This window comes from Asterias rubens, chromosome 10 (genome assembly GCF_902459465.1).
Source record: "Asterias rubens chromosome 10, eAstRub1.3, whole genome shotgun sequence".
NCBI classification, from domain to species: Eukaryota; Metazoa; Echinodermata; class Asteroidea; order Forcipulatida; family Asteriidae; genus Asterias; species Asterias rubens.
In genome coordinates, this window is record NC_047071.1 from 1311286 (window position 1) to 1338835 (window position 27550).

General features: G+C 37.9%; 4 protein-coding genes across 9 annotated transcripts in view; 2 read left to right on the forward strand and 2 right to left on the reverse strand.

Moving 5' to 3' along the window:
* Positions 1-5236: 5236 nt before the first annotated feature.
* On the forward strand, positions 5237-11532 carry LOC117295756 (monocarboxylate transporter 13-like). The gene is made up of 4 exons (XM_033778491.1): positions 5237-5456; positions 5879-6016; positions 9913-10770; positions 11332-11532. The coding sequence occupies exons 1-4, from the start codon at positions 5276-5278 to the stop codon at positions 11457-11459; spliced, it is 1305 nt and encodes a 434-aa protein (XP_033634382.1). The 5' UTR covers positions 5237-5275; the 3' UTR covers positions 11460-11532.
* Positions 11533-12734: 1202 nt separating this feature from the next.
* Positions 12735-18678, reverse strand: LOC117296067 (glutaredoxin-like). Its single transcript, XM_033778934.1, has 3 exons — positions 18495-18678; positions 15165-15320; positions 12735-14468 (listed from the first exon to the last, which is right to left on the reverse strand). The coding sequence occupies exons 1-3, from the start codon at positions 18540-18542 to the stop codon at positions 14358-14360; spliced, it is 315 nt and encodes a 104-aa protein (XP_033634825.1). The 5' UTR covers positions 18543-18678; the 3' UTR covers positions 12735-14357.
* Positions 18679-22029: 3351 nt separating this feature from the next.
* Positions 22030-24108, forward strand: LOC117295955. The gene is made up of 2 exons (XM_033778767.1): positions 22030-23831; positions 23889-24108. The coding sequence occupies exons 1-2, from the start codon at positions 23294-23296 to the stop codon at positions 23942-23944; spliced, it is 594 nt and encodes a 197-aa protein (XP_033634658.1). The 5' UTR covers positions 22030-23293; the 3' UTR covers positions 23945-24108.
* Positions 22501-27550, reverse strand: part of LOC117295953 (transducin-like enhancer protein 4) — a 76190-nt gene continuing 71140 nt past the window's right edge. For all 6 annotated transcript variants that reach the window (XM_033778764.1, XM_033778766.1, XM_033778762.1 and 3 more), the window contains 2 exons: positions 24948-25128; positions 22501-24259 (listed from right to left, as the gene is read on the reverse strand). In XM_033778764.1, coding sequence (XP_033634655.1) covers positions 24128-24259; positions 24948-25128 — 313 coding nt within the window. In that variant the 3' untranslated portion in view covers positions 22501-24127. The remainder of the gene's footprint in view (positions 24260-24947; positions 25129-27550) is intronic.

Genomic DNA, 27550 nt, shown 5'->3' on the forward strand with positions numbered 1-27550 from the left:
TGTATACAGGCATGTCATTTCTTAGGATTTTTCCGAATGCCAGGATTTTCTCAGAAATCTCCTCGAGCCTTCATAATTTATCGGAAGAAGTAAAGGAGTCACCAAAGGGAAAAAGAAATAGTCCACACCGTGTCAAAACCGGTATTTTTTAATGATGCACAGAGTTTAAAAAACCTCCCGAAATGTCAACATCTGAGAGTTTTTGGTCTAGCATAGGAGGGAACCCAACCCCAGCATGCTAATTATTGGGAAGTGTTCACATTCATCAAATCTCATCCATGTGTGTAACATTTAGGATTAACATTCAATCAATGTAAGATTTGACCACTTGGCTAAAATATGGAACTTACACACTTCATGTGTTAGTCTGAAATGCCCCTTTGAGGTACAATTGTTGATCCTTATGTATAAATTGATGGCACAGTTTATAATCTTAAAGTGAACCAGTGACTCTCGAGTCTTGAGTTTCTAGTCGTTAGTGTGACCAGCGTGTTTTCAGCTCTTGCTAAAGCTTGCTATAGCTCTCTTAAGTGGTGTAGTATGATAAATTAACAATCCAAGTGCACGCAAAAATTAGCTTTTGTAATATTGACAACCAATTTGCCGTTTATCCGCATATATGTAAATAAAGTCCCATGTCTATTTCTTATAATTAACAAATTAAATTTGTAAAGTAAACATTCCAAGAATGATTTTGTAGTGGTCATTTCTTCACAATGACAGTGGATTTATTTCAAGCAAATACAAATTTTGGTTAAACCTAAAAATTAACTATTTATGTTATATCCCCCCTATCTGTCGCTAGTTATAATGTCCATCTAGAAACCTGGTATGCTTAATAACAATTTGTATGGCTTGTTTATTTGTAGAGATGTTTTAAAACAACTTGGATATAAGGGAGAACATCGTTATAAAACCATTTATAGCATCAGTCTCCCCAAAAAAAAAAAGATCAGTCTATGAGGTAGAATTTGTTGAATTTGTGGGAAATTTACATAGAGGTGAATGCCCTAATCTAGATGTTAACAATGGATGGAAAAATAGCTAGAAAACACTACAAAAATTTTCTTCACTACAGGGAACTTGGGCCCAATTTTCAAAAGTTGCTTAAGCAGCAATTGGTGCTTAAAAATGTCTACTAAAAAGAGAATGAGCAGGATACCAGTTACAGGTGATACATGTGTAATAGTGTTATGAATGGTTATTCTGCTAAGCATAACTGTGTTGTGCTTAGCTACTTTTGGCCCTTAAGCAGCTCTATAAAATTGTGCCCAGCATTTCAGTCAATATAGTTTTTCATGTAAAGTGTTGTACCAACACCTCATTCATATTACGGTGTACAATGTATGATATAGCATCCCTTGAACTTGTGAAGGTTTTTTGGTGTAAAAGACGCTTCAGTTTCATGGCTCTACTTATTGTGGCTTTCTGTCATTATGGTTCCCTGTAAAGCACATACTTCTTACCGCCTGGGTCCAATCTCATAGAGCTGCTTAAATGGTATAATGTACTTTTTCCCAACAAAAAACACAATGTCAACAGATTTACATTAAACTTACACAGTTTGAAGATTATGATAGTAGAAAGCTTCCCTTGAAATTTTACTTACTGAGGTGCTGTAGTTTTTGAGAAATGAGTAAAAGTAATAATTTTCGTCTCAGTTTTAGCATGTAAAAACGTATTAACCAGTTATGCTATGGTTTTGGTATAATATCATAACTGGTTCAGAAGATTTTACATGCTAAAATAGTTTTGGTCTCATAAGACCAAAACTATTTTGTGACTTGTTTTACTCATTTCTCAAAAACTACACAACCTTAGTTAGTATATTTGAAGGGAAGCTTTCCACTATCATTATCTTCAAACCCTGTAAGTTTAATGTAAATCTGTGGACATTTTAAAAAAGTATCTGAATCCTTTAACAATAAGTGCTTAAACATTATCTGCTTAGCAAAACTGAGCAGGATACCAGTGACTTTGCACATGAGGATTTTGATGTTTGCCGGTAGTCGTGTTCTAGTAAAGCATAATTTTGTTGTGCTTGACTACCTTTTGTGCTTAAGCAGCTAGCGTTAGCGCAGAATTCAGCGGTAAGCAGAGTCATGAAATTTACATTAAAAATACACTGGTAACCCTTCATGCCTTTATGAAGAATTGTACTATGAGCTTGAAGCAATAATGGATGTGTTGTTTTTAAAGGTAGCATTCTGCGTGGAAATTGTGGTACTGTAATCTATAATTATGGGCATTTATAGTAAGTGGTATTTAGTTGTTATGAAATGGCCCGAATTTCATTTAATTACATGTATACCCTTTTAAACACTAAAACTTGCTAAGCAAAAAGACAAGTCTTGCTTAGCAGATACATTTTACCAGTGCAGTTTTTCATAAAATTTACATTGTTGCACTAATTTTTCGCTTAGCAAAGAACTTTGGCTGATGCCCTATTTTGGGTAAACACAACCATTTTGAGTTTTTCCTTAAATTAATGTTCGTGCACCTGAGTAGCTCTTTAAAATTTGAGCCTGACATACAGTATATAAATTCATATACACTTTTTTGTTTAACATAACATTACAAACGGCCATACATTGGTTGTTCTGAGGTATTTTTTGTGCGTGCCCCGTCTGCATTTGTATTAATCAAAATTACTTTGGATGTGTCAAGAAATATTACCAAATATTAAGAAAACTGTGTCTTTGTATTAAAACTTAAACACGTAGGGTTTGTAGTAACCATTAATAATTGAGATGTGTAAATGAATACTGTATTAAAAACATTAAACTAAACAAGTATCTACAAACATGGTTATTTTATTATTCTTGGAAAAAGCCTTTCAAATATGTCTTACTAAATTTTCTTTCCTCCTTTTAAAGTTGGGTTCTGAAGGAGTTTTATTTTGCTATAATTATAATAGTAGATATTAATACAGTTGGCCATTCTGTGTTAATTAAACAAGTTTGAGTTTAGTTTAAAAATGCAAAGTATCAAAATGAGCTGTACCACAGTCGTAAAGACAATAATTAAATATTGTAAACAAAATAATAAAAATAAAATGTGATATAAGCTTGGGCAATATCGATTTATTTTATTCACGATATATCGCCGACATTATATCGCAATATTCGATACAATTGCGATTAATTAAATTTGACATCATCAGTCTTCAAACTCCAAGTGAAAGTTGTAGAAGAGACAGTCGTAGCATAAGAGAGGTGTTCTAATGACCTATTCTTCTGGTTTTACTCCAAACCTATGGGGTGCAAGATGTCTCAGCTAGCAAATACATCGCGATATTTAATCCGATATCGAAATCGTTTCCAAATTAATATCGCGATATTCGATAATATCGCCCAAGCTTAATGTGATATGCATGTCATGTTTATATGGTAGCATTAACGTGAATAAATTACATAGAAGTTTTGTTCACCCTCATGCTGTCAGTGAGATTCCAACTGTTTTAGGAAAGGAATTACAAAGTGAAAAGGTAATAACTGTTGCCAAACAGTGGTGATGCATTGAGAGGGGGGGGGGGGCTTGCAAAAATGACATGCCCTATTATGAGTTTATACTTTTTTTATTAAAGAGATGTTAAATTTGCACCGGGATAAAGAATATAAATTTTGGTTTTAACCCATACACCGATGTGTGTTAGCACTGAATACTCAGTACTTTCCCGAGTCATGTGAAGAAAAAAAACACAGGCATGTTACTCGGGTGGGATTTGAACTCACGACCCTTGTTGGTAAGACACTGCTTTAGAATTGCAAGGGTCGTGAGTTCGAATCCCACCCGAGTAACATGCCTGTGATGTTTTTTCACATGACTCGGAAAGCACCGAGTGTACAGTGCTGACACACATCGATGTATGGGAAAAAAACAAAATTAATATATTTTTTAAGTTGTAGATTTATACCTCGCAAACTTCCCCTAAATATGGCATGTGGCACAGTAGACTTATGGACAAGTCGTTAATGGTCCCACGCGGTGAGATAGTCGAGTTGTGGCGGTGCTTCGTCGAGATCACTGCTCTCGCGTGAACTGCTAGTTGCAGACTTCTACTCCCCATTATTAACGGGACCGTAGTCGTGACAGCAGTAGTAGAATACCGCGACAGACATTTAACGACGTGTTCACAAGCCTAGGTGCACAGAGAATCGCCAATGAATAATTTTCCTTCGTTTTGTTTTTTACTGTAAAAAAAGTGACCCTTCCAAGTACGTTTCGTGTGTTTTTTCAAAGACATTGGACACTAATGGTAATTGTCAAAGACCAGTCTTCTCACTCTGTGTATCTCAACATATTATGCATAAAATAACAAACCTGTGAAAATTTGAGCTTGATTGGTCGTCGGAGTTGCGAGATAACTATGAAAGAAAAAAAGCAACCTTGTCACACGAAAATGTGTGCTTTCAGATGCTTGATTTCGAGACCTCAAATTCTAAACTTGAGGTCTCGAAATCAAATGCGTGGAAAATTACTTCTTACTCGAAAACTACGTCACTACAGAGGGAGCCGCTTCTGAGAATGTTTTCTACTATCAACCTCTCCCCATTACTCGTTACCAAGTAAGGTTTTTTGCTGATAATTAGTTTGAGTAATTATACTTATAGTGTCCACTTCCTTTAATATTTTGTCTCAGTTAATTTAGTAAGGTGCACCATAAGGAAATTTGTGGTGGGTGAAGGGCTTTATGAAAAGGAACGCTCGAGTATTTTGGGTTTTTTTGTATCTTTTAAAAAGAACTGCCCCTGGTGAACAAAAATTATTTGATTTTATGGCCTGCATAGGGCCTAAGGACCGTTTATACATAGTTAGCTAACATATTTGAACATGTATCGGCGAAATAATAATGAAGTATTGTAGCTGTTGTTCAAGAAGAAAGAAGAAAGAGAGAGAGAGAGAGAAGGATGATGCGTTTTTGTTATAAACAATTCCATTAGAGGAAGGTATCCCCTGCTGCAGCGTACCCCCCCCCCCCCGCATAGTGTTTGAATAGAATATCCCTCTATACAGTATTGCAGTATTGTAATTGAACCTAGAGGCGAGAAACGGTCTGCTAGGCTTAAAAAGCCTTTGAAAAGCCCAACAAGTTGTCGAATTTCACATCACGATTCAAACAACCGCTCACAATAGGCTGCTGCGTCATAACTTCGTCCATTTAGCCTTTTCGGGGTACAATAGGGTTGAACCGTTTGGTTTGGTTGTATACAGAATAAAACCTGATACTGTCCTAGTGTCCACCATATCTTTCCGCCACATAGTCTCCTTCAAAATGTCTCCCCAAAAGTGGCGGTGGATGATTCTTATATCAAAGTCAATCAACTCATTCATTACTTTGGGTACGTTTAAAGGTATGGGTGTTTTTATTCCCTATTTCGTGGACCACTTCCAGACATCCGTTGCTTCGGTGGGTCTTGCCCTGGGACTGTTCGGTAGTTTGTGCTCATTGATTGGTAAGTTATCAGTAGGATTTTAAATGGTGGATTTGCATGGTGGAAGTTAAACTAATAGGAGAGGTTTGCGGTAAAACCTTCTCTTATGAGTGTTGTTGGTTCTGAAGAACAATTCATTAACCATCCTTCGGTGGGGGTCTTGCCCTTGGTCTTCCTCATTGTTTGGGAAATCAGTAAGATTTAAAACTTTGCATGGTGTTGGTGGAAGTAAAGCATAAGAATTGCACCAAAACCACGCTACTTCAGAGGGAGCCGTTTCTCACAATGTTTTATATTATCAACTGTTACCACTGATGTTTTTTATGCTAACTTGAGTAAATACCAATTACAGTGTCCAGTGTCTTTAAAAATTAACAAGTCCATTCGATTTAGATAGTATGGAAAATGTGATCACAGTTTTTATGTTTTTTCTATTCACGCAGCCCCTGTTGCCAGTGCGATGACGTCTTACGGGCCAAGGAAACTTGTGATGATTGGTGGAGCTGTTACTGCAATCGGAATTATTGGCGCAGCTACGTCATCGTCCATCATTTATCTTGCCATGTGGTTATCGTTATCAAGTATGATTTTATTAATTTGGTTTTACCTATAAACACCGATATGTGTTAGCACTGCCGTCGATTTCACAAAACTCTTCCTAACTGAAGACTAATCTTAGGACTGTGGACGAGTCCCAACCCTGCACTGTAGATTAATCCTAAGTTAAGACGAGTTACTCGTCCTAACTAGAGATAAGACGAGTCCTAACTCTTTGTGAAATCGACCCCTGTATACCCAGTACATTCCCGAGCTGTTTTTTATGTGTGGGAAAACAAATCACAGGCATATATTACCCGGATGGGATTCGAACCCACGACCTTTGCCTCTGGAGCAGTATCGTCCAAATGACCGTTTACCGGATATGACCGTTTACCGGACGCTTAACCATTGCTTCGTCCTTCAGATGGGACGTAAAGCCGTTGGTCCTATGTGTTGTGTAACGCATGTAAAAGAACCCAGTGCGCTTATCGAAAAGAGAAGGGGTTCGCCCCAGTGTTCTTGGCTGTGGCTGATAAATGCGCCGTAGCAACTTGGGTCTTATAATTCATCACTTCAATTATCTTTCTGAAAGTTTGTATACTCGGCGCTTTGGGTACCTTGTTTGGTAGATACGTGCGCTGTATTTAAGACACTCGTCGTTTACTACGTCAACTAAAAATCATCAAGGCACCTGGACCAGCAGACAGCATTCTCAGATCTTGTAATGACTTTTTATGCAATTTTTTTGGTCAATCATTGAAAACTTGACACGTACCAAACGTCATTAACAAATAAACCATAATTTCTGTGCCAAAACGTTCTCCAGTTACTTGCCTTAACGACTATCAATGCAGGACTTACCCCCTTGATATTTTAATGTTTTGGGCCCAAATTGGATTGGGTAAAATGCAGAACTTCTGATGATTTTTGTTCTTTCAAGTTTGTGTTCAAATTGGGAACAAAATAATGCTTAGGATTAGGATTTTCAATTGTTGGTCCAAATTGGATACAATTGCCGTACAAACGCCTTCGACTTAGGTTTTTTTCAATTTCCGGCCCAAACGATAAAAATGCTGGACTTACCCTTTGTTTTGTTGTTTGTTATTTGGCCAAATATTGGTTACAGATGCTGGACTTACCCCCCTTGTGATTTGTTTTAATTTTGGCAAACACGTTATTAGAAATGCTAGACTTCGCCCCTTGTTTGATTTTGGGCCCAAATATGAGAAACTACTGGAATTGTGTTTTTCTTTCTTCAATATTTTGCCTAAACTTGATTAGCCCCCTAATATGTTTAGACAAAATGACATGAACAATCTAAACGAGTGCATGACAAGAAGTTTCCCACTAGCCAGAATCTCGTGACTTTACTCACCGGTTTCACTTTGACTTTTATCACAGACATTCACCCTGGAACCCACTGTCAGTGATCCCGACCCACAAGCCTACTACATACCGCTGTTGTTTTATTAATTTGGTCAATTAATTTGGTTTGCTTAATCTTGGTTCCAATGCAATAATCCTTTAACTAAAGTCATGGGGCGCCGTAGCTACACGAAGTGCGAATTGGCTGAGAGCCACGAGACCCGGTTTCTATATACCCGGTGGTGTTTCTTTTTTATGCAGTGCTTTAGACGCCAGTGATTTATATAAGTAGTACGAAAAACCAGCTTTTAACCAACGGGCACTGGCAACTGTGCACTGGAAAGTTCAACAGGGACCTTTAGATTCGAGTGAACGTGGACGTCGTTCACGTCGACCACGGTTGTGCTTTTTCCAAGTGACGTCATAACCATAGTTTTGGGGTCGCGACTCTATGGGGCGCCAAATGTATTTTTTTTATTAAACGCAATTATTTACATATAATTCATTATATAACACATAGTTAATTATTCATCCATTATTTTATCTTTATTAACAAATAATAAATTTTAAACCACACAAGTATACATAAGTTTCGCAAGGGTGATGACACACACCACAAGCATAGAGAATCACACCGGATTCACCAACTCAAGACAGTCCAACGCTTTGAACCAAACATTAACACTGGTGTTAAATAGCTTACCATTACCCTCCATTTTACTATAGCTATAGAATTAATTTTAATATATATAGGCCCTGGTTACAACCCCCCCCCCCCCCCATGCCTCTTTTGAAAACACCCTACCACTGATCTTGTTGTTGTTTAATTTGTCCATTAATTGCATCGTGCAAGTTTCTCTCAAATCCAACCCTTTCACGTTTACCTGCATTGCTATACATACAATGCATTACACCCCACTTTTATGGTCCAGTAATCATTCTTTCATACGACCATCCTTTGTCCTCATACTCCTATTGGGGTTCGTAGCATAGTGCCTGCCTCTACATCCACGATCTTAGGTTCATAGCCACCTGGGCCAAATTTCATAGAGCTGCTCAGCACAAAACTTTTACTTGGCAAACAAATTCTTCCTTGATAAAAGAGGATTAGGCCTACCAACAAAATTCCCACGTGGTTTTCAGTATAGGCAAGCAACAGCTGAATACGTAACAAACAATATGCAACTGTGGCTGGTAAGCCTGTTTTTATCAAGGCAGAAATGTAATGCTAAGCAAATTGTTGTGCCTAGCACCTCTATGAAATTGGGCCCAGTGCTTCTTCAAATAGGATATTTGATTGGCTATAACGTTCCCGTTTTTATGGATACTTCCCTTAATCCATTTCCCCCTTTGTCTATAAACAAACAATGATGATTTATCATATTGTAACGGATTCACCCCGGTATCTCGCCGGGGGTACCTCGGGACTTCGGCCTCTACGATGAGCGGTAACTACAGAGACCGGTGGGGCGGACTCGTTTCGGGAGAAATCTACCCCCGGGCGCCTAGCTGAATCACCCACACACAAACACCACACACAGGGCCGAGACTCCAATTAGTTAACACTTGACACTGATTAATATTCGGAACTGGGCTGGTTTATTGAATAACTACTGGCATTGATTAGGGTTCTTGATTAGGTGCTGAGGCTGATTGGTTGTTAAACGAGAGGCAATCTATAGAATCACTAGAACTTAGTAATTAATCATGAATGGACATCGGGACTGATTTACGAGGTGCAGCTACTCACCCTAGGCCGGCGGCGCTTCCAATGCAACAATTCGGATCTCTAACTTCCTCACGGACAACTAAACAGAACAGCACCGAACAGCAACACAGCCGGGCAGCAGAAACAGCAGAGATACAACAGCACCAAGTGAACAGCGGGGAGAGAAACACGAGTGAGCACGTGCGACGCGCCTATATACCCGCGCGGGGTACCCGCAACTCTATCTGATGCACGGACCGCAGCCCGCGCACCACCGCCAAGCAAAAGGGAAATCCCCTCTAGCACGCACCGCATATTCCGCTACAATAATATGTAAATTGTTAATTTTGCTCATGCAGTTATTTTGATATACATATTGGACAACTTTCATTATATAGGGCAACGAAAGCGTTCTTTCAATTATACACATATAATTGTGTGTTGTACAATCTATTATTTTTAAATAAAAGTAAAATAGTGGATAAAATTATATGTTATGTGAACAACATCGTTAAATAAAAAGTTTACAATTGGCGCCTCATACGATACAACGTGCAGACATTTGATTTTGCATCCAATTGGAAATTGCTGGACTATCCCCTTGTGATTTTTTAATTTTGGACAAAACTTGTTAAAAATGCTGGACTTACCCATGCTGTTTTGCTGGAATGCTGAAACGTTTTAATATTTGGCATTATTTGCAACTTCGATGGCCAGTTGAGCCCAAGTTATTATATAAGCTTTGTTAATATCATGCACTTTGTTGGAATAGGCCTACTAGAATAATTGGTCTTGACCCAAAGCAAATCGTCATGTGATATTATTTGTATTATACCCTGATAGATTTATTTTTCTGTCCTAAAGGTATCGGAGAATCTTTGGTTTTGCTTCCATCGTTCAAACCTCTCATGGACTATTTCCCGGAAAGCTTTGCTACCGTAAACGGGCTTTCATTAGCAGTTGGGACGTTCGGCATGATGCTCTTCCCGCCCTTTTCCGAATGGTTAATAGAGAAGTGTGGATGGAGGGGCGCCCTCTGTGTCCTTGGTGCCGTCAACTTTAATTTGTGCGCCACTGGGGCCCTCTTCAGACCGTTAGCAGACAAACAACGACCAGCGATGTCACAAATGGGATATCAGCAAGTTCGTGACCAAGAATTGACAAATGAGTGTGAAGAAAATAATCACTCTAGTGGATTAGAGGGAGGTTGTTTGCAACACTGTCAAACAATATTCTCTGTTCTGAAAGCTAAATTTGACACGACGTTATTTGTCGACGAACCATGGTTTACTTTGTTTCTGGTGGGGTTCTTTTTCAGCGGAGCGGTGTATGCTGGTTGGCATTTGTTTCTCGTTCCGCACGCCATAACCCTTGGTTACGGGTCCCAGTTGTCTTCATTTTTATCAACATTTGGCGGGATTGGTTCGTTCGTAGGTCGCCTCTCGAATGGTTTCTTGATTAATAACAATCTCATCAGACCAGTGAATCTATTCATCGTTGCGTCATTCATCTGTGGGGTGACGTGTCTCGCTGACCCCCTAGCCGTTTCATCTTTCGTTGCTTTGTCTGTTCTTGCCGCAATAACTGGACTCGTTGTTGGGTTCATCTATCCATTGACTTTCGTCATCGTAAACACGATTGCCAAAGGACGAGAAATGGCGGCAATCGGATGGCTTTACGTGTTTCTGGGAGCCGGTCAAATCTTTGGCGGCTACTTTACAGGTAGGCTCTTTGTTCTTGGTGAAATTAATTTATCTAATAACTTCAGGATTATTTTTTACAACAATCTGTACTTCGACATTAAACAGGCGATCTTATGAAGAGCTTTTAAAGTTTAAATCCGTTTTAACATCAAAATGCAGAAACTATTTCCCCAAAAAGCAGAAGCCTACCACGTACAAAGCCAAGAAGACAAGAATTAGATATTAGTAAAGTTTCTTGTCCATAAATTACGCCTGGTTCAAAAGCAGAGTAAAAATTAAGAAATGAGGAAACATGTTCGGAAAAGAATTAACTAGAGTAGAAGCAAAATGAATCAAACCGTACTAACGCAGACTTTACGCCAACTAAAACGCAAGCATATTAATTTTGGCTTTTACCCATTTCCCTAGAACAAATTAATATCCCAGGCATGTTACTCGGGTGGGATTCGAACCCATGACCCTTGCAATTCTAGAGCAGGTCGCAAGCGTTCGACTACCCCTTTCTGGGTATGTTTTGAAGTTCGCCTGAACACGACAATAATCATTATAATGTTTTTCTTTCTCTTTGTGCACCATTAAGGCTGGATGAAAGATCTGACTCAAGATTACGGGGTTGTGTTTATGTCGTATGGAGTGATGTCTCTTGTAGTCGTGGTGTTAATGATGGGTCCTAAACTGAATCGACTTTGCTGCCACTCTGACTCTTAATGAATAAGGATTTGGGTTTGTAACACAAAACACAGAATCCACAGATGTACATAAAACTTACAGAAAAAGATAATGGTAGTAGAAAGCATAACTTAAAATATTAATTGCTGAGGTGCTGTAGTTTTTGAGAAATGAGTAAAACAATGTAATATTAATGAAAATAAGTTTTTTAACATGCTTAAATAATTTTCGTCCATGATCACTGAGACGAAAATTATTTTCATGACATTGTTTAACTCATTTCTCAAAATCTGTGGACTTTGTGTTCTTTGTCCTAGAAAAAGTAAATTATACCCTTTAAGGAGAATGGACGAGAAAGTGTAGATTCGTGGATAGAATACTGGACCGTCTTCGGCGAGTACATTGTAGTCACAATAAACACTTTAGAGTTTATTCTCTGACCTAACTTTTTCCACCATTCTTTGTGTATTTTCGTCAGATGACGTTTGGTCACATTTATAACTGTTTTGCAAAGATTAATAAGCATACTACAATGTATATAGTGATTGAAACATTATCGAGTACAATAAATTGTTATGTTTGAAAATAATATTATTTCTAAAATGCTTGTGGATTTTAAATATAGATTTTCTCGGTCAATTTCAAGAAATGAGCAACCAATTTAACCACCAAGCAATTCTATTTCGCGCGAAATCGAATGCTACTGAAAAGGGTCATTCTCTTTCGTTTTATGATAAGTCAATAATGTAGTGATGCAATTAAAGTAATCGTTCAATTATTTTAACAATTCATCAAAGCAGCATTCAAAGTCGCAGACGTATCGGTGTATGGGTAAAAGGCAAAATTTAAATATTCACTGGGAAAAATGGCCTCAGGGAGTGCAGCTGCCCCTCCAAAATGTGCGCATGAACTGTGTTTTCGTCATCATCAAAACTTTTTATTTTTTGTTTTGACAGGAAATAGCCCATTTTTACACAAACAAACAAGAATCCTGTATTTCTCTAAATATTCCCAACACGGAACCTTAAAACAAATTAACCATTGTGATTTTAAATATCAATGGCCCCCTTTTGGATCTTTAGACAAGAAGGATACAATTCTACACAAAAACAAGACAAGAGTTACCAACAAGAATGAATAAAGAAAACGATGTTTTCACTAAGCACAGTAGTACCCTTCATTTCAGACAAAACTGACCACAATGTTTCCCTCTTGTATTAATGTATAAATAAATGTTGTAATTTTGAATTGTTAGAGGCCAAGTTATGGACCCCCTTTGCAAATGTTGTGTAAACACACACTTTAATGATTTTACCTGATGTTCCAACATTTGCTGCGTTTCACTTTAATAATTTGTTTAAAGAAGTCGGGAATAAAACTCAGATTGGGAAAATCAAATTAAATCTGTCTCTCTCTCACTACAATTATAAATGTGGGGTTTTTGTTTTACGCGTGAAGACTCAAAATCAATTCAACTATTTTACTGAGAAGTTACTAATAATTATCTCAAAAATTACGAATTCAGAGGGAGCCGTTTCTCACATTTTTTTCTTCTCTTGATTGGAGTTATACGACTCCGTTTATTCACACTCAAGAAGATTAGAACTTTTCAGGGAACTTACTGTCAAATCAGGTTGGCAGATTTGCTAACCCAATCCAATCTAGCTTTTGATGTTTTACAGCCTATCACTTTGCCTTTGTCACCACAATTGTTTCAAAAGCTTCGGATTCTGTCTTGATTCTGTCTAAACTTGGTCTTCTAGTTCAATGATATTTAAACACTTTATCACAACTTTTTCAAATAACACATACCAGGTATTTGAAAGCTCATTTTTTAATAAAAAAAACATAAATAAGCAGCTATTTTTGTATTCTAAAAACAATTTGTTTTAGAGAAAACTGTATCTTCATATGCTATAGTTTTTAATAAACACACTCTAAAGTTCGGTGGTCACACTTTATAGAAATTACACAAACAATGCTCAAAATAAGTAACAGTGATTTCTGATTTGTATGGTTTTCAATTTCAAATTTCTTGACTCTGACATCTTTTTCAAACAGACATAATTCTGCAGAGATAGATTTATACTGGAATTGGTGAGCTTTAAGATTTAAAGTTATAACAACAAAAATCATACCAATACTGTACGTTATGTTGGTTTAGTTTTTCCCATTATTCAAAGTTTGAAGCAGAAACTGAAATGATAAGTAAAGGGCTGTCTATTGCAACGTCCCATCCTGGAGCTTTTGCCAACCAGGGTTGGAAAACCATGGGAAGCCATACATTCAAAGAAAAAAACAGATAACCACAGTGTGTAACAATGAAAAAACAGATAACCACAGTGTGTAACAATGAAAAAACAGATAACCACAGTGTGTAACAATGACAACATCATATTTCTCACACTCTTCTGCCAAGGTAAAGAAGAGCACTAAGCCATTTTGAGATATGGTGGACACAATGACATCATTAGGTTTGGGTAAACTTGCCTGTAGACATTCAAACCAAACAGTTTACTCATATATTGTCCACTCAATAATGCTGATTAAGCTCATACTCCTTAAAAAATAGAAACTCGTTTGGTCTGAAGTTATCGTGAGTATTTCTCAACTCAATTCTCATTCATTTTGCTTTATACCCATATACACCCGATGTGTGTTTATAGCTCTGTCTACTCAGTACTTTTCCTGAGTTCTATGAAAAAAATCATAGTCATATTACATTCGAACCTGAAACCTTTGCAATTCTACTGTAGTACCAACTAGACCACCAAGATTGCCCAGTAGCTAGAGGCGGGGGTTGTAAACAACATTCACAGAACTCGGGAAAGTACAGTGCTCACACACTCTGTGTACATGGGGTAAAAACCAAAATGAATATTCTTTATGAATTGTTGATTAAAATTTAACATCTATCACTTCACATTCACACACATTTTAAAGAGCACCGACAGACTGCAGCATTGGTGTTAGCTTGTTGTCCTTCTTCAGTTGTTCAACTTCAGTTCCACCGCCGACAAACTTTCCGCCAATAAAGACACGTGGTACCTGCGTAAAAACAGTCAAGGATGAGAAAAAAAATTCTGTGAAAATTCTTAAAAGTTGGCTTGCGGCCCTGGGTACCCCCCTATTTTTAGACCCCTGTACTTCCCAGATGTTTTACAGACTCTTCAGACCTTCAGAACTGAGAAGTCTTCTGAAAAATCACGATAAATCTACTCTGTGGTAGGGACAATAGAGCAAGACAGTTCCCTTAAGAAACAAACTCTACCTGGCAAGTAGGTACAAACATGGTGTTATCGCAAACCAAATATGTATCGATACCTTACCATACAATGCCTCAAATCATAAACAAACATCTTGTTTGGACACAGTGTGAAATACTACTCTCTCCCTTTGGTGACTGCATTTACATCTTTTGGTTGGTAAGTAGTTTTGCAACAGCTGGTTCTATTTCAGACCTGTATGCTTCATTTTTGAAAGGGCAAGGGCACCAAGGCATCAACGAAGGCATCTTCTCATTGGTAAAGGCCACCCTATGAGAACATTGTAAATTTCTACTGTATAGCATTTAAAGGGCACCAAGGCAAGGACAAGGGGGCATGGAGGCAATCGCCTTCGCTGCCTCCATGAGAATATCAGGCCTGCTATTTTCCAATTTACTAATTTATTAGCTGCTTTCCAAGAGAAGCAATTTTGAGCTGAGAATAGATTGATGAAAGAGATTCTTGGATAACAACTTACACTTCTTCCTCCAGTCAGCTTGAGCAGGTAGTCTTGGATGGCATCCGTGTCGCTCCGGCTCTCCAGCTCGATCACCTTATATTTACCACCACACTTGTCCAGGGCACTTTTGGCCATCTTGCAGTAGGGGCAATACGTCTTGGAAAATACAACCACCTGAGAAAAACAACGGAAGTTGTATGAAGGTGGTGCTGTAAAAGCCACAGGTGGGCGGTGCTGGGCGGTGCTGGGCGGTGCTGGGCAGGCCCGTTAAGAACTCACAATTTTTGCCCAGCACTCTTGAGCAAAATACATTGTGCTGCCCAGCACCGATTTCCCCCAAATTATTTCAAGAGATTGTCCACTGTGCATTGATCTTAGACACAGCTAATGATATTAAGGAGTACATGTATCAAATATCACGGAGAAAAAACACAGTAAAAATGCCATCCACTAATTGCCATTATTACTCAATCAATTTTAATTTTGTATCACGGATAAAGAATATTACATTAGGGCCTGTTTGGTTTTGCCCTTTACACTGATGTGTTTTAATTTCAAGCACTCTGAAGTCAGTACTTTCCCCAAGTCCCGTGAAAAAATATTATCCTGATGCAAATTTACACCAATCTGTTTATTTAATTGACAGTTTTGAAGCAAGTTACACTTTTGGGGAGCCAAAAAGAACTTGGGTTCCCACAAAACTACCAACTGCTAGTGCTTTGACCTTGTAAAGGAAACAAACATCCCATATTTATTTTAACAAACCTAATATTCTGCATAATTTGTGGTCATAATATTTTTGGTTTACTTGTTTATTTGTTTGTTGGGGTGTTTGTTTGTTTGTTTACTTGTTTGTTATCTTCTTCAAAGTTCAAATCTTCATATTGACCAGAATAAACTGCAGAAATTGTGAATTTTGTTAAAAGATCTGTTTGTACGATTAAGTGTTTTACAAACATTTGGCCCTCGATGCCAACCAAGGTGGTTTGTCTATCAACAAAAGAAAGGTCTATTTAACATATTTAACACACAGTAAACAGGATATTGTGCACTGTCATTACTTTAGTATAAGGCTAACTTCCTGGACGTCCACTGAAAAGTAAATATCATGGTCCTACAGTGTCCTACAGTATTCCAGACAGAAACTATTTCTTCAATTTGAAGGACGAGTATCGTCGTCTCCACGCCAAAACTGAAACTAACTTTGCTCAAGGGTTACTAGACTTTTATAGGACTCGATAGGAGCATGATGTAGGGGCAGTCTGCTCCTTCATAAGAATCCTAGCTAGCCTACGGACTAGGTAGAGAAGCTTTGAAGTTGTAACATAAAACTGTTTTATTTAGCATGGTACATGTACTTTTATGTTGTTATAGTGAGTAGATTATTTATAGATATGACAGCTAAACATTCAGCATAAATTACTGATAGTGATAGTTCTAAATACTGGAGTAGGTTGGTAAAATATTACTACGTGTACTCCTCCATGAGTTTCGTTCCATTCTCCTCTCCTCATTCGTGAGAGTGGAACTAACCTCATCATTCATGGTGCAACCAATTTGTGAGGAACTGACAATAGTATTAAGTTATTAGTGTTAATGTTATGTTTGTGCACTGTAATAATATCATTGTGACTTCCTGGACCTAGTTCTACGTTCTATACACACCCCTGCGAAAAAGTTTCCATATGGCGCCACCACTTTTTCATTCGATATGAAATAACATTGTATCTAATTTACCTCAATGGATATCCCTTTTTGTAAAAATGAGTGAAAAAGTGGTGCCGCCTTACGGAAAGTATATATCCATTGGCCTAAAAATGAATTTGAAGGATAAGTTTTGACACCGACAAAAACGTCACTTATTGTCAGATCTGGCCCATGTTCCTTGCGCTAAAAAAAGTCAAAGTGGTACAACTACGACTCTCTAGTACTAGTAGAGTGTAGTATAGTACAAGTATTTGTAAACAAAACTACTTCTAGAAACTATAAGGCTCCCCCGGTGAGCCTTATAGGGGTCTAATATTTTGGACCTCCTTAACGCTACGTTTTTAAAATCGGCGTTGATAGGTGAAAGTTTTACGACCGTTCGCCATCAATAACTAAAATTTCCTTTGTACCACACACTCAATATACATTCATGATGCTTGTATGGCCTTTTTGTTGAGTGAAATTAAAAAACATCTTCAAAAAAGGACATTTTCTGCTCGGTACTCACTGTTGTTTTTCTGCCACATCGCACGTTTTTTGACTTCTCAATATGCTCAACGCTTTATCTTTTAATCACTTGGTCACCAAACGCTGTACACGTGGGCATCAGCCGACTCGCTTGCCGAACTGCCGAACCACGACCGAGTTGGACTAAACCATTCTGTAGAAGGGGTGTTATGCGTGTGCGCTATGTATATGCATGAACGGCGGGCATCGTAAGCGGACAGCGCCCCTATATATATTAGACCCCTATAAGGCTCACGGGGGGAGCCTTAAAGTTTCTAGAAGTAATAATAATAATAATAATGGAAATTTATATAGCGCCTATCCATGTAAACATGCTCCTGGGCGCTGAACAATTAAAAGAAAACATTAAAATCCATACAATTAAAACACCCAATAGAAAATACAGTTAACATGTAATAAATGCAGATTTTGTACACAACAATCAATGATTAAAAAACACTGAGAATAAACCCTAGTTAAAAAAACTGGAATTGCTACAGAGAATACAAAAATATATGTACATGTACTTGTACTTAGTGGTTTAAGAAAGCACGCTTAAAAAGATTTGTCTTAAGGCCAGCCTTGAAGGTATCAACATTACTGGCTTCCCTAAGTTGCTTAGGAAGCTGGTTCCACAGTTCAGGGCTAACTACAGAGAACATCCTATCACCTGCAGAAACCAGCTTCGCTCTGGGGCGGATCAACAGAGTAACATCACTAGCAGAACGAGCAGATCTAACAACAGGCCTAGTAGCAACAAGATCGTACAGATACAAAGGGCAAAGACCATTTAAGTAGGTAAAACCATGGAGGAAGAAAATACACCCTCCATGACCATGGTAAAACCAATTCCTAGAAAGAGCTATGACTATGACTTTTTTTTATGAGGTTCGTTCGGCTATCGTCTCCACGAACTTCGATTCGATAGCCATAGGAGTAGGTAAAACCCTACAGACGAACAAGTAGAGTATAAATGCCTGGTACAACCATGGAGGAATAATGGTACTGAATAAAAGCCTTTATTCATCATGTTCATCGTGTTCATAATCATAGAATCATGATTTGTAAGTTATTAGTATCATGGTGTTAACGATGTGACGTTCATTCATTCATTAAAAAACACCTGTTTCTCACCTTGTTGTCAACAATTGCAGCGTCTACAAATTGTTTAGCACCCGACATGATGATGATGTCTTTCACCTCTAGACGTTCTTATGAAGGAAATGATTATCTGCAGTTCCAAAATCGGCAACGGTGACTCAGCAAAAGCTACACTACCTGTTGCTCTGTGCAGTGCCTCGCTCGACGGACACTACACGGTAAACATTGCCCATCATCAAACAAACAAGCATTGCTGTAAATAGCGCCCTCATTAGACCTTATTAAGCCAATCGAGTCTTAAAAGGTACCTTTTTATCGCTTCTACCAAAAAGACGGGCTGTTTAATTTTGTTAAATGGCATAGGAAACCATTACACCAAGTCAACCACTTAACTGTACGCAGTAGGAAGGGTGAAACAGCTTCAGGAAAAACATTTCAGGGAAATTGCTTTTCACATAATTCATAGTTTTGGGGGTTGAACAGAGAAAAATGTTAGAGCGGGATTTGAACCAATAAAGGATGAGATTAACAATACATTTTTCTGTTTACAAAAGCCGACTATTTTTTATATCTTTAGTCCACCATTATATCGCTGATTACTTTTACACAGCAATGCCCTCAAAAACTCCCAGAATTAATTTTGGTTTGGTTTTCTCTGGTATGATTAGCAATCATAGCAGTAAACCACGTCACGAATTGTTGTTTTTGATCTCTGCACACTTGGGGCTTTAATATTCAAAAAGATGACATCTCTTTTGTTGGGTAAACAAACAAACTGTGGAACAGCTCTGTGATTGTTAGTTACAAATACATTAGGTTTAGTTATTCTTCTAAGGAGATGCATGCAGTTTTGTCAAAACTCAGTGTCCTCACTTGGTGTATGTATACATATCCCACATGCATGAAACGACAACAATGTGTCTTGGGACAACAATGAGGGCTCAATAATTAATGGTCATCGAAGTTGCACAAAAATAATGAAAGGAAACACTTGTTGCATAGAATTGTGTGTTTTCAGATACCTGAGCAAGGCTGAAAATCATCAAAGGGTGTCGTTTTTAACGAATTTTAATATCAAAAGCTCTAAACTGCTCTTTACAAAGTAGTTTTTTATGATCAGATGAATGTATGGAATTCAGAATTGTGATATTCCTTGCTGTGTGTTTTCAGATAGATGCCTGAGAAAGCCTTCAGATTCAGTTGGGGGTGAGAAGTGCCCCTTTCTCTAAAACTAAATTTCTTCAAAGGGTGTGGTTTAAAAAAAAAAAAAAATGACAGCTCTTAAATGCTCCAACTGAGTTTTTATGGTCTATTAGTGTTTGGTTTAAAATCCAAAGGTATCCATTTTATTGATTTCAGAAGTTATGCGATTCCTAGGTTTTGACTTTAAACATAAATCACACTAGATCTTCATCACCCTGCAGCCATGATTGTCTCTTTTTACATTCAAATCAATGTAACCAAACCGAGGCTGTAAATATAAATAGTCAGGTTCCTGTTTTTGTACAATGAGTGTTAGCATCCATTACTGTTATTGGATACAAGTAACATGACCAAAATGGTGACAGCATGATCATAGAGCAAGGAACAGTATAGCAAAGACCTTACCTATAGTAATATTATGGCAAAGACCTTACCTCTAGACTTAAAAGAAGTTCGCACAAGGACACAGACACAAATTACATACAAATGTTTTTTTTTATTTCTCGAACTCAAATGAGTTCTTAAATTCTTTACAGAACAATTCACAATTTTTTTTCTATCTGTGGTGAAATATTTACATAATTTATTTTCATGATGTCACATGGAAATAATAAGACTATTATCCGATCAACTGAACTCAAAAGTTTATTAAATAAATTGCCATGCGTGGCTCTGGTGGTTTTTAGTTTACAGAGATAATTTTTTTGTAACCTTCCCAAAAAAGTGTTAATTAATTTGAGGTAAAAAAATACCAACTCTCACAACAGCAACAAAAAAGACATCAGGCAGTTGTTTTTATCAAGGTCAACATCCGACAACAAAAATTGACACGAAAAAAACCTCCCAAAGTTTAATAAATGGTGACCCCATCGTTCGCACAAAGTTTGCTGGGATAATGGAAGTTACAAACAGTTTTATTTGAAAAACTTTATTTCACTTTTATTTTCTTAGAACATTTACCTTAAGATTTACTTTTTGAGATTCTTATCAGAGCAACTGAGAAAGTCAAATTTAAGATATTCCCTTTCAAAGAATCTTATTTGTTTTTTTTATCCTCTCAAATTATGTTGATTGATGTGGCTCACTCTTTTGTTAACTTACATGAACTGTCTTTCAGAGCATTTTTGACAATCACTATTTGTGTTGCCAATTATTGTTGTTTTCCAACTTATGTATAAACCACCCCTCATTCTTAAAAACCTTTTAACTCTTCGCAACTCCAAAGTTACAAAAAACAATAACTGCCACTCTGTCTGAAAACAACATACGGTGCATAAACATAATATACAATCAGCCTAGATGCTCATAACACTGGTCCCTGTGCTTCTTCGAAAAAAAAAAACCCTCATAAAAATCAAATCAATAAACAGGTGATGTGCAATGACAACTTGTTTTCTTCAGAATCTCAATACTGCAAAAAATGAAAGTTCAAGCAACACCACGCAACAAAAATGTTTACACAGAACCACAAACAACACTTCAAGAAAACAAAAGTTTCAGAAATTTCAGAACAGAAACGTTTGCACAACAAAGTAATTTGCTAATGTTGAGTTTACTTTCAAAAGCATAGACAAAGACTAGCCTTCACAGTTGGTGTATCTCAACATACGCATAAAATAACAAACCTGTGAAAAAGTTAGCTCAATCAGTCGTCGAAGTTGCGAGATAATAATGAAAGAAAAAACACCCTTGTCACACGAAGTTGTGTGCTTTCAGATGCTTGATTTCGAAAACTCAAATTCTAAAATTATGAGGTATCAAAATCAAATTCATGGAAAATTACTTTTTTCTCGAAAACTACATCACTTCAGAGGGAGCCGTTTCTCACACTGTTTTTATACTATCAACCTCTCCCCATTACTCAGTACCAAGTAAGGTTTTATGCTAATAATTATTTTGAGTAATTACCAATAGTATACTGCCTTTAAGGCTATGCATGGTGGAAAAATACTAAGAAGGTTTAGTGGTGACACCATGTTTCACAAACAGCTCTTCTCATCAGAGCCACCACCACTCACAAAGGAGATTTTTACATGGTGTCTCCGCAAACCTCACTTACTTATTCTGGTAAGCATGTTTTCTTAGCTTCTTTCTGTGCTCAACCAGCTCTATTGAAACTGGACCCTGGATTCAAACCATTGGCAGTCATCCTTGTATATTAATACCACTTCTAACATTCCACCTCCTGAAGAGAAGTTGTTGTAGCCACAAAGTTGTGTGCTTTAAGATGGTTGATTTCGAGACCTCAAATTTTAATCTGAGTTCTCAAGATCAAATTCGTGGAAAATTACTTCTTTTTCGAAAACTACGTCACTCCAGAGGGAGCCATTTCTCACATTGTTTTATACTATCAACCTCTCCCCATTACTCGTTACCAAGTAAGGTTTTATGCTAATAGTTACATTGAGTAATTACCAATAGTGTCCACTGCCTTTAATAGGTGCTTGCATGAGAGTTCCTTCCGAACAGAGCTCAGTACATAATCTTACCACATGATATATAAACACAAAATTTGCATCTCTTTAAAAAATTGCATCAGTTAATTTTGAAAATGAAAAAAAAAAAAAAAAATGCAACTTGCAATAATTTGTTTTCATTTTTAACATCCTATGTTTTCAATACCTTTAAAGGACAAACCTATCCTTGTTTAACCATCTGACGAAGAGATAAAGACCAACAAAAAAGCATAATGCACCGCACACGAGGGAAAAAATATATATATTACAATAACTGTACAGTTATAGTTGGCAGTACAAAACTTCAATAGTAAGTCTTTACATGTTAACATGATCACATTTAAATATGTACATCAGAGCTTAATAGCTGTACGGGGAGAAAAAAAAAAAGGCCTTCGTCTTTTCGTTTAATACTCGTTTTCTCCAATTTTGTTTTTATCAATGTTCTTCGTTTATCTTAAACTGTAACTGCTGTTTCCTGCAAATTGACTACTTAAGTTAAGAGTACAGTAGAGAGTACATAAAACAGCTGTAGAATCTTTGTAAGAAGGTGTAATGTAACTTTTTCTTCTGTGCGACGAGTCATACAACAGAGGGCAGCCTTTATGGTAGAGTACAGGCGTGTGGACAGTTGGTCGGCAAAACGGGTCAAACTCGAAAATACACCCGTGTCCATTTGCAATGGCGGTCAACAACCTGGGCGCTCCCCAAACCTTATCTCTAGGTCTAGATCCAGGTTGGGCTTCATCAGCCATTTATAACTGTCAAACACAGAACTTCAAAATGCTAGAAGCCCAAGACAGGGTAAGCCCCTAGACTCGACTATTTATCGTTGGGTGATTCATCTTGTTCATCCTGACCACAGCACCCATCTTAAAAAGTGTCCCCTTCTCTGATAAACTCAGCAGGTCACCACTTGACCGAGTTTATGAAATTCTTTTCCACTCTACAAACATGACCTCTCATTTGTTCAATCACCGTCAGGCAAGTATACCAGTTCTGTCGATCTGTTGGTGCAACACCACCATGTCATCTGGACTTGTCCGAGTGAAGGCGCGGAGATCATGTCCACAGACTCGTCGGAGAATTCACATGATGCCCATGTGACCCCCATCCCCATTAGTTGTTGCAACCCACAGTGCATCCCTTTCCGTCAATGCATCAAACACTAAAATGGCTCCCCAAAAAAGTTTCAGCAGCGTTGCTGAAAGTACACTTCAGTATAGTCCACCGAGCAGCGAAACCCTCCGCATAGGCGTTGCTGAAAGTACACTTCAGTATAGTCCACCAAGCAGCGAAACCCTCCGCATAGGCGTTGCTGAAAGTACACTTCAGTATAGTCCACCGAGCAGCGAAACCCTCCGCATAGGCGTTGCTGAAAGTACACTTCAGTATAGTCCACCAAGCAGCGAAACCCTCCGCATAGGCGTTGCTGAAAGTACACTTCAGTATAGTCCACCGAGCAGCGAAACCCTCCGCATAGGCGTTGCTGAAAGTACACTTCAGTATAGTCCACCGAGCAGCGAAACCCTCCGCATAGGCGTTGCTGAAAGTACACTTCAGTATAGTCCACCGAGCAGCGAAACCCTCCGCATAGGCGTTGCTGAAAGTACACTTCAGTATAGTCCACCGAGCAGCGAAACCCTCCGCATAGGCGTTGCTGAAAGTACACTTCAGTATAGTCCACCGAGCAGCGAAACCCTCCGCATAGGCGTTGCTGAAAGTACACTTCAGTATAGTCCACCGAGCAGCGAAACCCTCCGCATAGGCGACATTCCGCTAATGCTGCACTTGCACAAAGTCTCCTCCGTGTTCTTGGTTTAGTTTAGACCCAGAAGTTCTTAGACTTGATTCAATACAAGAACTTATTTGGGGGGGTCATTGACGGTCCAAGATATACTTCTCATTCCATGGTAAGTGTTACTTCTGGACAAGATGAAAATGAAAACACCTGTACTTCACAGTTTTTTTTTCTTTTACTTTTGTTAATCCCCTGAAGCAAGGCTTTTAGTGGCAGGGTGGCCATTCTTTCTCGTAGATGACTTCGTAAACAGTGGCTTTCTTGTCTCCGGACCCTGTCACGATGAACTTGTCATCTGCTGAGATGTCGCAGCTTAAGACTGACGATGACTCTTTGGACTGAAAGAGACAAACAAATAAGATCAAAAGAAAGTTAAATTATGGAAAGCATTAACTTGAGCGTATAACCCAGTGGTATTACGACATCTCGGAGTTTTGTTTAGCTACTTTGGTGTAAAAAGAGGAGTACATTTCATAACTAATACAGCTTTTTGAAAATTCAGTATTTTATGCAGTAATTACGATATAACATGCAAAGCATCTCAAATGACCACTGAAGTATCTTGCCTGCCAGAAAATGCCCTGGAATACTAAAAGGCACTGGACATTATTGGTAAATGACTCAACATAATTGTAAGCAGAAAAATATCTTGGTATAACTAGCAATGGAGAGCTGTTGATAGTATAAAACATTGTGAGTAAAGGCTCCCTCAAAAGTTAGGTAGTTTTTTGAGAAAGAGGTAATTTCGTACTCAAAAAATTAAAGACTTTCGGCCTAAAAAATATTATTAGGCATCTGAAAGCACACCAATTTCGATGAGTCCAAATTTTCACAGATTTGTTTTGTTATGCATATTTTTGAGATACACCAAGTAAGAATACTGGTTATTGACAATTACTAATTACTAAAGGTGTCCATAGCCTTTTAGGTCCCTGGTTTTATAAACGATGTAGTGCCTTACGTTTCCCAGTCCAACCCCTCAGCCCCCTCAATCCCCCAGTTAAATATTATTCACATTCATCATACCTGGAAGATGCTTGCTCCGTACGGCGTTCTCCACGCATTGAGAAGGTTGTCTTTCCCCGTTGACACAAACCACTTGCCGCAGTGGGCAAACTTGAGCGATAAGACGCAGCTCTCGTGCAGATGTAATTGGTACTTGTCTGGCTTGCTGTTGTGAAGGACTTCCACATTGCTGCTCTCCATCCTGCGTGACGCAAAGATAAAACAGAAAAAAAAGAAATTCATTAGTGGTGGAAAAATGTTTACCTGGAAACCATTGCAGGATGGATCAGTTACATGGTAGATCATATAAATAGACTCGTGCCCAAAATTCAATTTAGTTAAAAAAATGGTTCAATAAAACATGTATTGCAATAAAAAATACTGAATTGCACTTGCTAACATAATTTTTTTTATAAAAATTCATAAAACAGACATTAACAACAGGAAGAGAAACAATAAACTAATATTATTTACATTGTCAAATATAATTAAAAACCTTGGAAAAAAACAGTATAGCCTACATTCAGTGTTGGTAAATCCAGGTAAGACATAAAGGTTTATATAAATAGATAACTGTAATTTCTAATTCAAAATATTTCTTTGAAAAACTGTCCGAAAAATCTGTCAAAGTTTTTTTCATTTTCTTCTTAAAAAAGGTCAAAGCATACCTTTGTTTATATACCACTGTCAAAGCTGTCAATTCAGCCATGGATTTACTTTCATTTTCAAGACATGATCAAGCACTGAACCCAATTTGACAAGCAGCTTGTGACCAGGTTAGATATTTGAAGGAACAAAAGTAGCCCCCTCTCTATGTGCCTGGGCATTTCTTTTAAATTTGAACCGAGGGGTTTCATGCAAGTGAACAAAAAGTCCTGTACTTGGCAAGACCATAAAAAAGCTGACTTTGCAAATTGTAAGTCAATGGAAATTCCACAATCAAATCCCACAGTTGATTTATGCAATGGGGTCAGATGAGTTTTACGCAAGGTAACAAAAGGTCTTTTACTTGGAAAGACCATAAAGATGACTTTGAAAATTGTAAATTAATGGAAATTTCCTTACAAAATCCCTGAGGTCAGAAATAATCCAAGATTATGACTACATTTGCATTCAGATTTCAGATTCACTTTGTAAGCCCCTTTGGCACAATGCTCTAAAAAGCTGGTTAAAATTTCCCACTTGGGTTTTTAAACAATTTAGAGAAGTTAAATGCACAGCGTCAGAACCTATTAAAAAGGTGGAATCTTCCCCAATCAATTAAAGCTGCTCAGTATGACCGTTTAAAACTGAGTGAGCTCTAATTTCCTTTCAGCCCCGGGGCGACCTCATAACAGTCGTCCGCGTAATTATGTCAGGTACCTCATTAATAAGCATTTCCATACCCCAAAAGTTACAGAAACTGCTAAAAAAAACGGAGAAAAAAGAAAGACAAAAAAAGAGTTGGTTAAACTCTCCCAACTCAAACACTTAACACCCCCCCCCCCCTCCGTATTCAAAATGTTCACTTACAGCATCCTGAATGAAACCCTTTTATCCTGTTGGATTCTATTACGTCTTAAAGCTATCCCTGGGAGTGTTTAGCAGTACCCACTTAATTAGATGCGATGGTCGGATTAGGCGCGACTTCTCCACGAGCAGGAAGCGGCCAATTAGGAGGCGACGAGTGGTCTGGTGACCCAAAACATTTTGGCGGAACACCCTACTTAGGCTCGCTGTCGATGAGTGAACGAGATAACGTGGGATTCGGTCCGACGGAGGAGCAAGGGGGGGGGGGGGGCCATGGGGTTTTGATTGGTGTTATGCTGAGACGCATTTAACTGATCACTCAACACACCAATGACTCCCAGGCTCAGCCTGGCGACCCCAGTACTATTTAATATCAGCTATAAATACTCGTACGTATAGAGAAAAATGTAAATTGTCTCAAACGTTTGCTGTGACCCCCTAGGGGCTGGAGCACCTACTGAACTATTGAGGGTGTATCTGGTTCCACTTTTAATAGGGCGATTAGCTCGAGACCGTTTTAATAGGTCTCGTCTATAGCCGCAGGGTCACCCAGAAACATGTCAAGATAACGTAAATAATTCAGAAGTTGAAAAATTATTAAATGTCAGAATTCTTTTTGAAATCTTACTTAGCGTTTGAGTAGCTTTGATGGGTGGTGTCGGCTTACAACAAATAATTGGCTTTGTTTTTGAGTAGTTTTTAAATTTTTATTTCTATTATTTTTTTTATCAAGGAAAGGGAAGGGTCTGTCAGTTATTTTCAGATGAGGATCCAGATTTTCTCTCAGACTTCATTTTTTGGCAACTTAAGAAATTAAAAACGATAGTGACCATTATTTCCTTTTTTCCCAACAAAATAATGCTTACTGTTGGAAAATTTTGTTGAAGATGATTTAGTTCTTAAAAAATTGAGAATGTTACAACAAACTAAAGAGGGCTGAATATTTCTTTTCAAGAGAAAATTTCAGGATCGATAGGAACAGAAAAATTTGATTATCTTAAGCTCAATGAAAATAAAGTTCATACCATTGCCAATCCTCCAGGGAAATATTTCTATCTGAAATACTGCCTATTTTAGCATATGAAGGCCCTAAATAACATCCATGCTTAGTGCAA

Excerpts from the sequence above, each read along its gene's own strand:
- LOC117295955 (XM_033778767.1), top strand. The coding sequence starts at position 23,294 with ATGGCTCCCCAAAAAAGTTTCAGCAGCGTTGCTGAAAGTACACTTCAG. Across the intron at positions 23,832-23,888 it reads CAGCGAAACCCTCCGCATAG|GCGACATTCCGCTAATGCTG; the intron begins GCGTTGCTGAAA and ends CCCTCCGCATAG.
- LOC117295756 (XM_033778491.1), top strand. The coding sequence starts at position 5,276 with ATGTCTCCCCAAAAGTGGCGGTGGATGATTCTTATATCAAAGTCAATC. Across the intron at positions 5,457-5,878 it reads TAGTTTGTGCTCATTGATTG|CCCCTGTTGCCAGTGCGATG; the intron begins GTAAGTTATCAG and ends CTATTCACGCAG. Across the intron at positions 6,017-9,912 it reads CATGTGGTTATCGTTATCAA|GTATCGGAGAATCTTTGGTT; the intron begins GTATGATTTTAT and ends TCTGTCCTAAAG.
- LOC117296067 (XM_033778934.1), bottom strand. The coding sequence starts at position 18,542 with ATGTCGGGTGCTAAACAATTTGTAGACGCTGCAATTGTTGACAACAAG. Across the intron at positions 15,321-18,494 it reads CTGCAATTGTTGACAACAAG|GTGGTTGTATTTTCCAAGAC; the intron begins GTGAGAAACAGG and ends TGTTTTTCTCAG. Across the intron at positions 14,469-15,164 it reads AGCTGACTGGAGGAAGAAGT|GTACCACGTGTCTTTATTGG; the intron begins GTAAGTTGTTAT and ends GTTTTTACGCAG.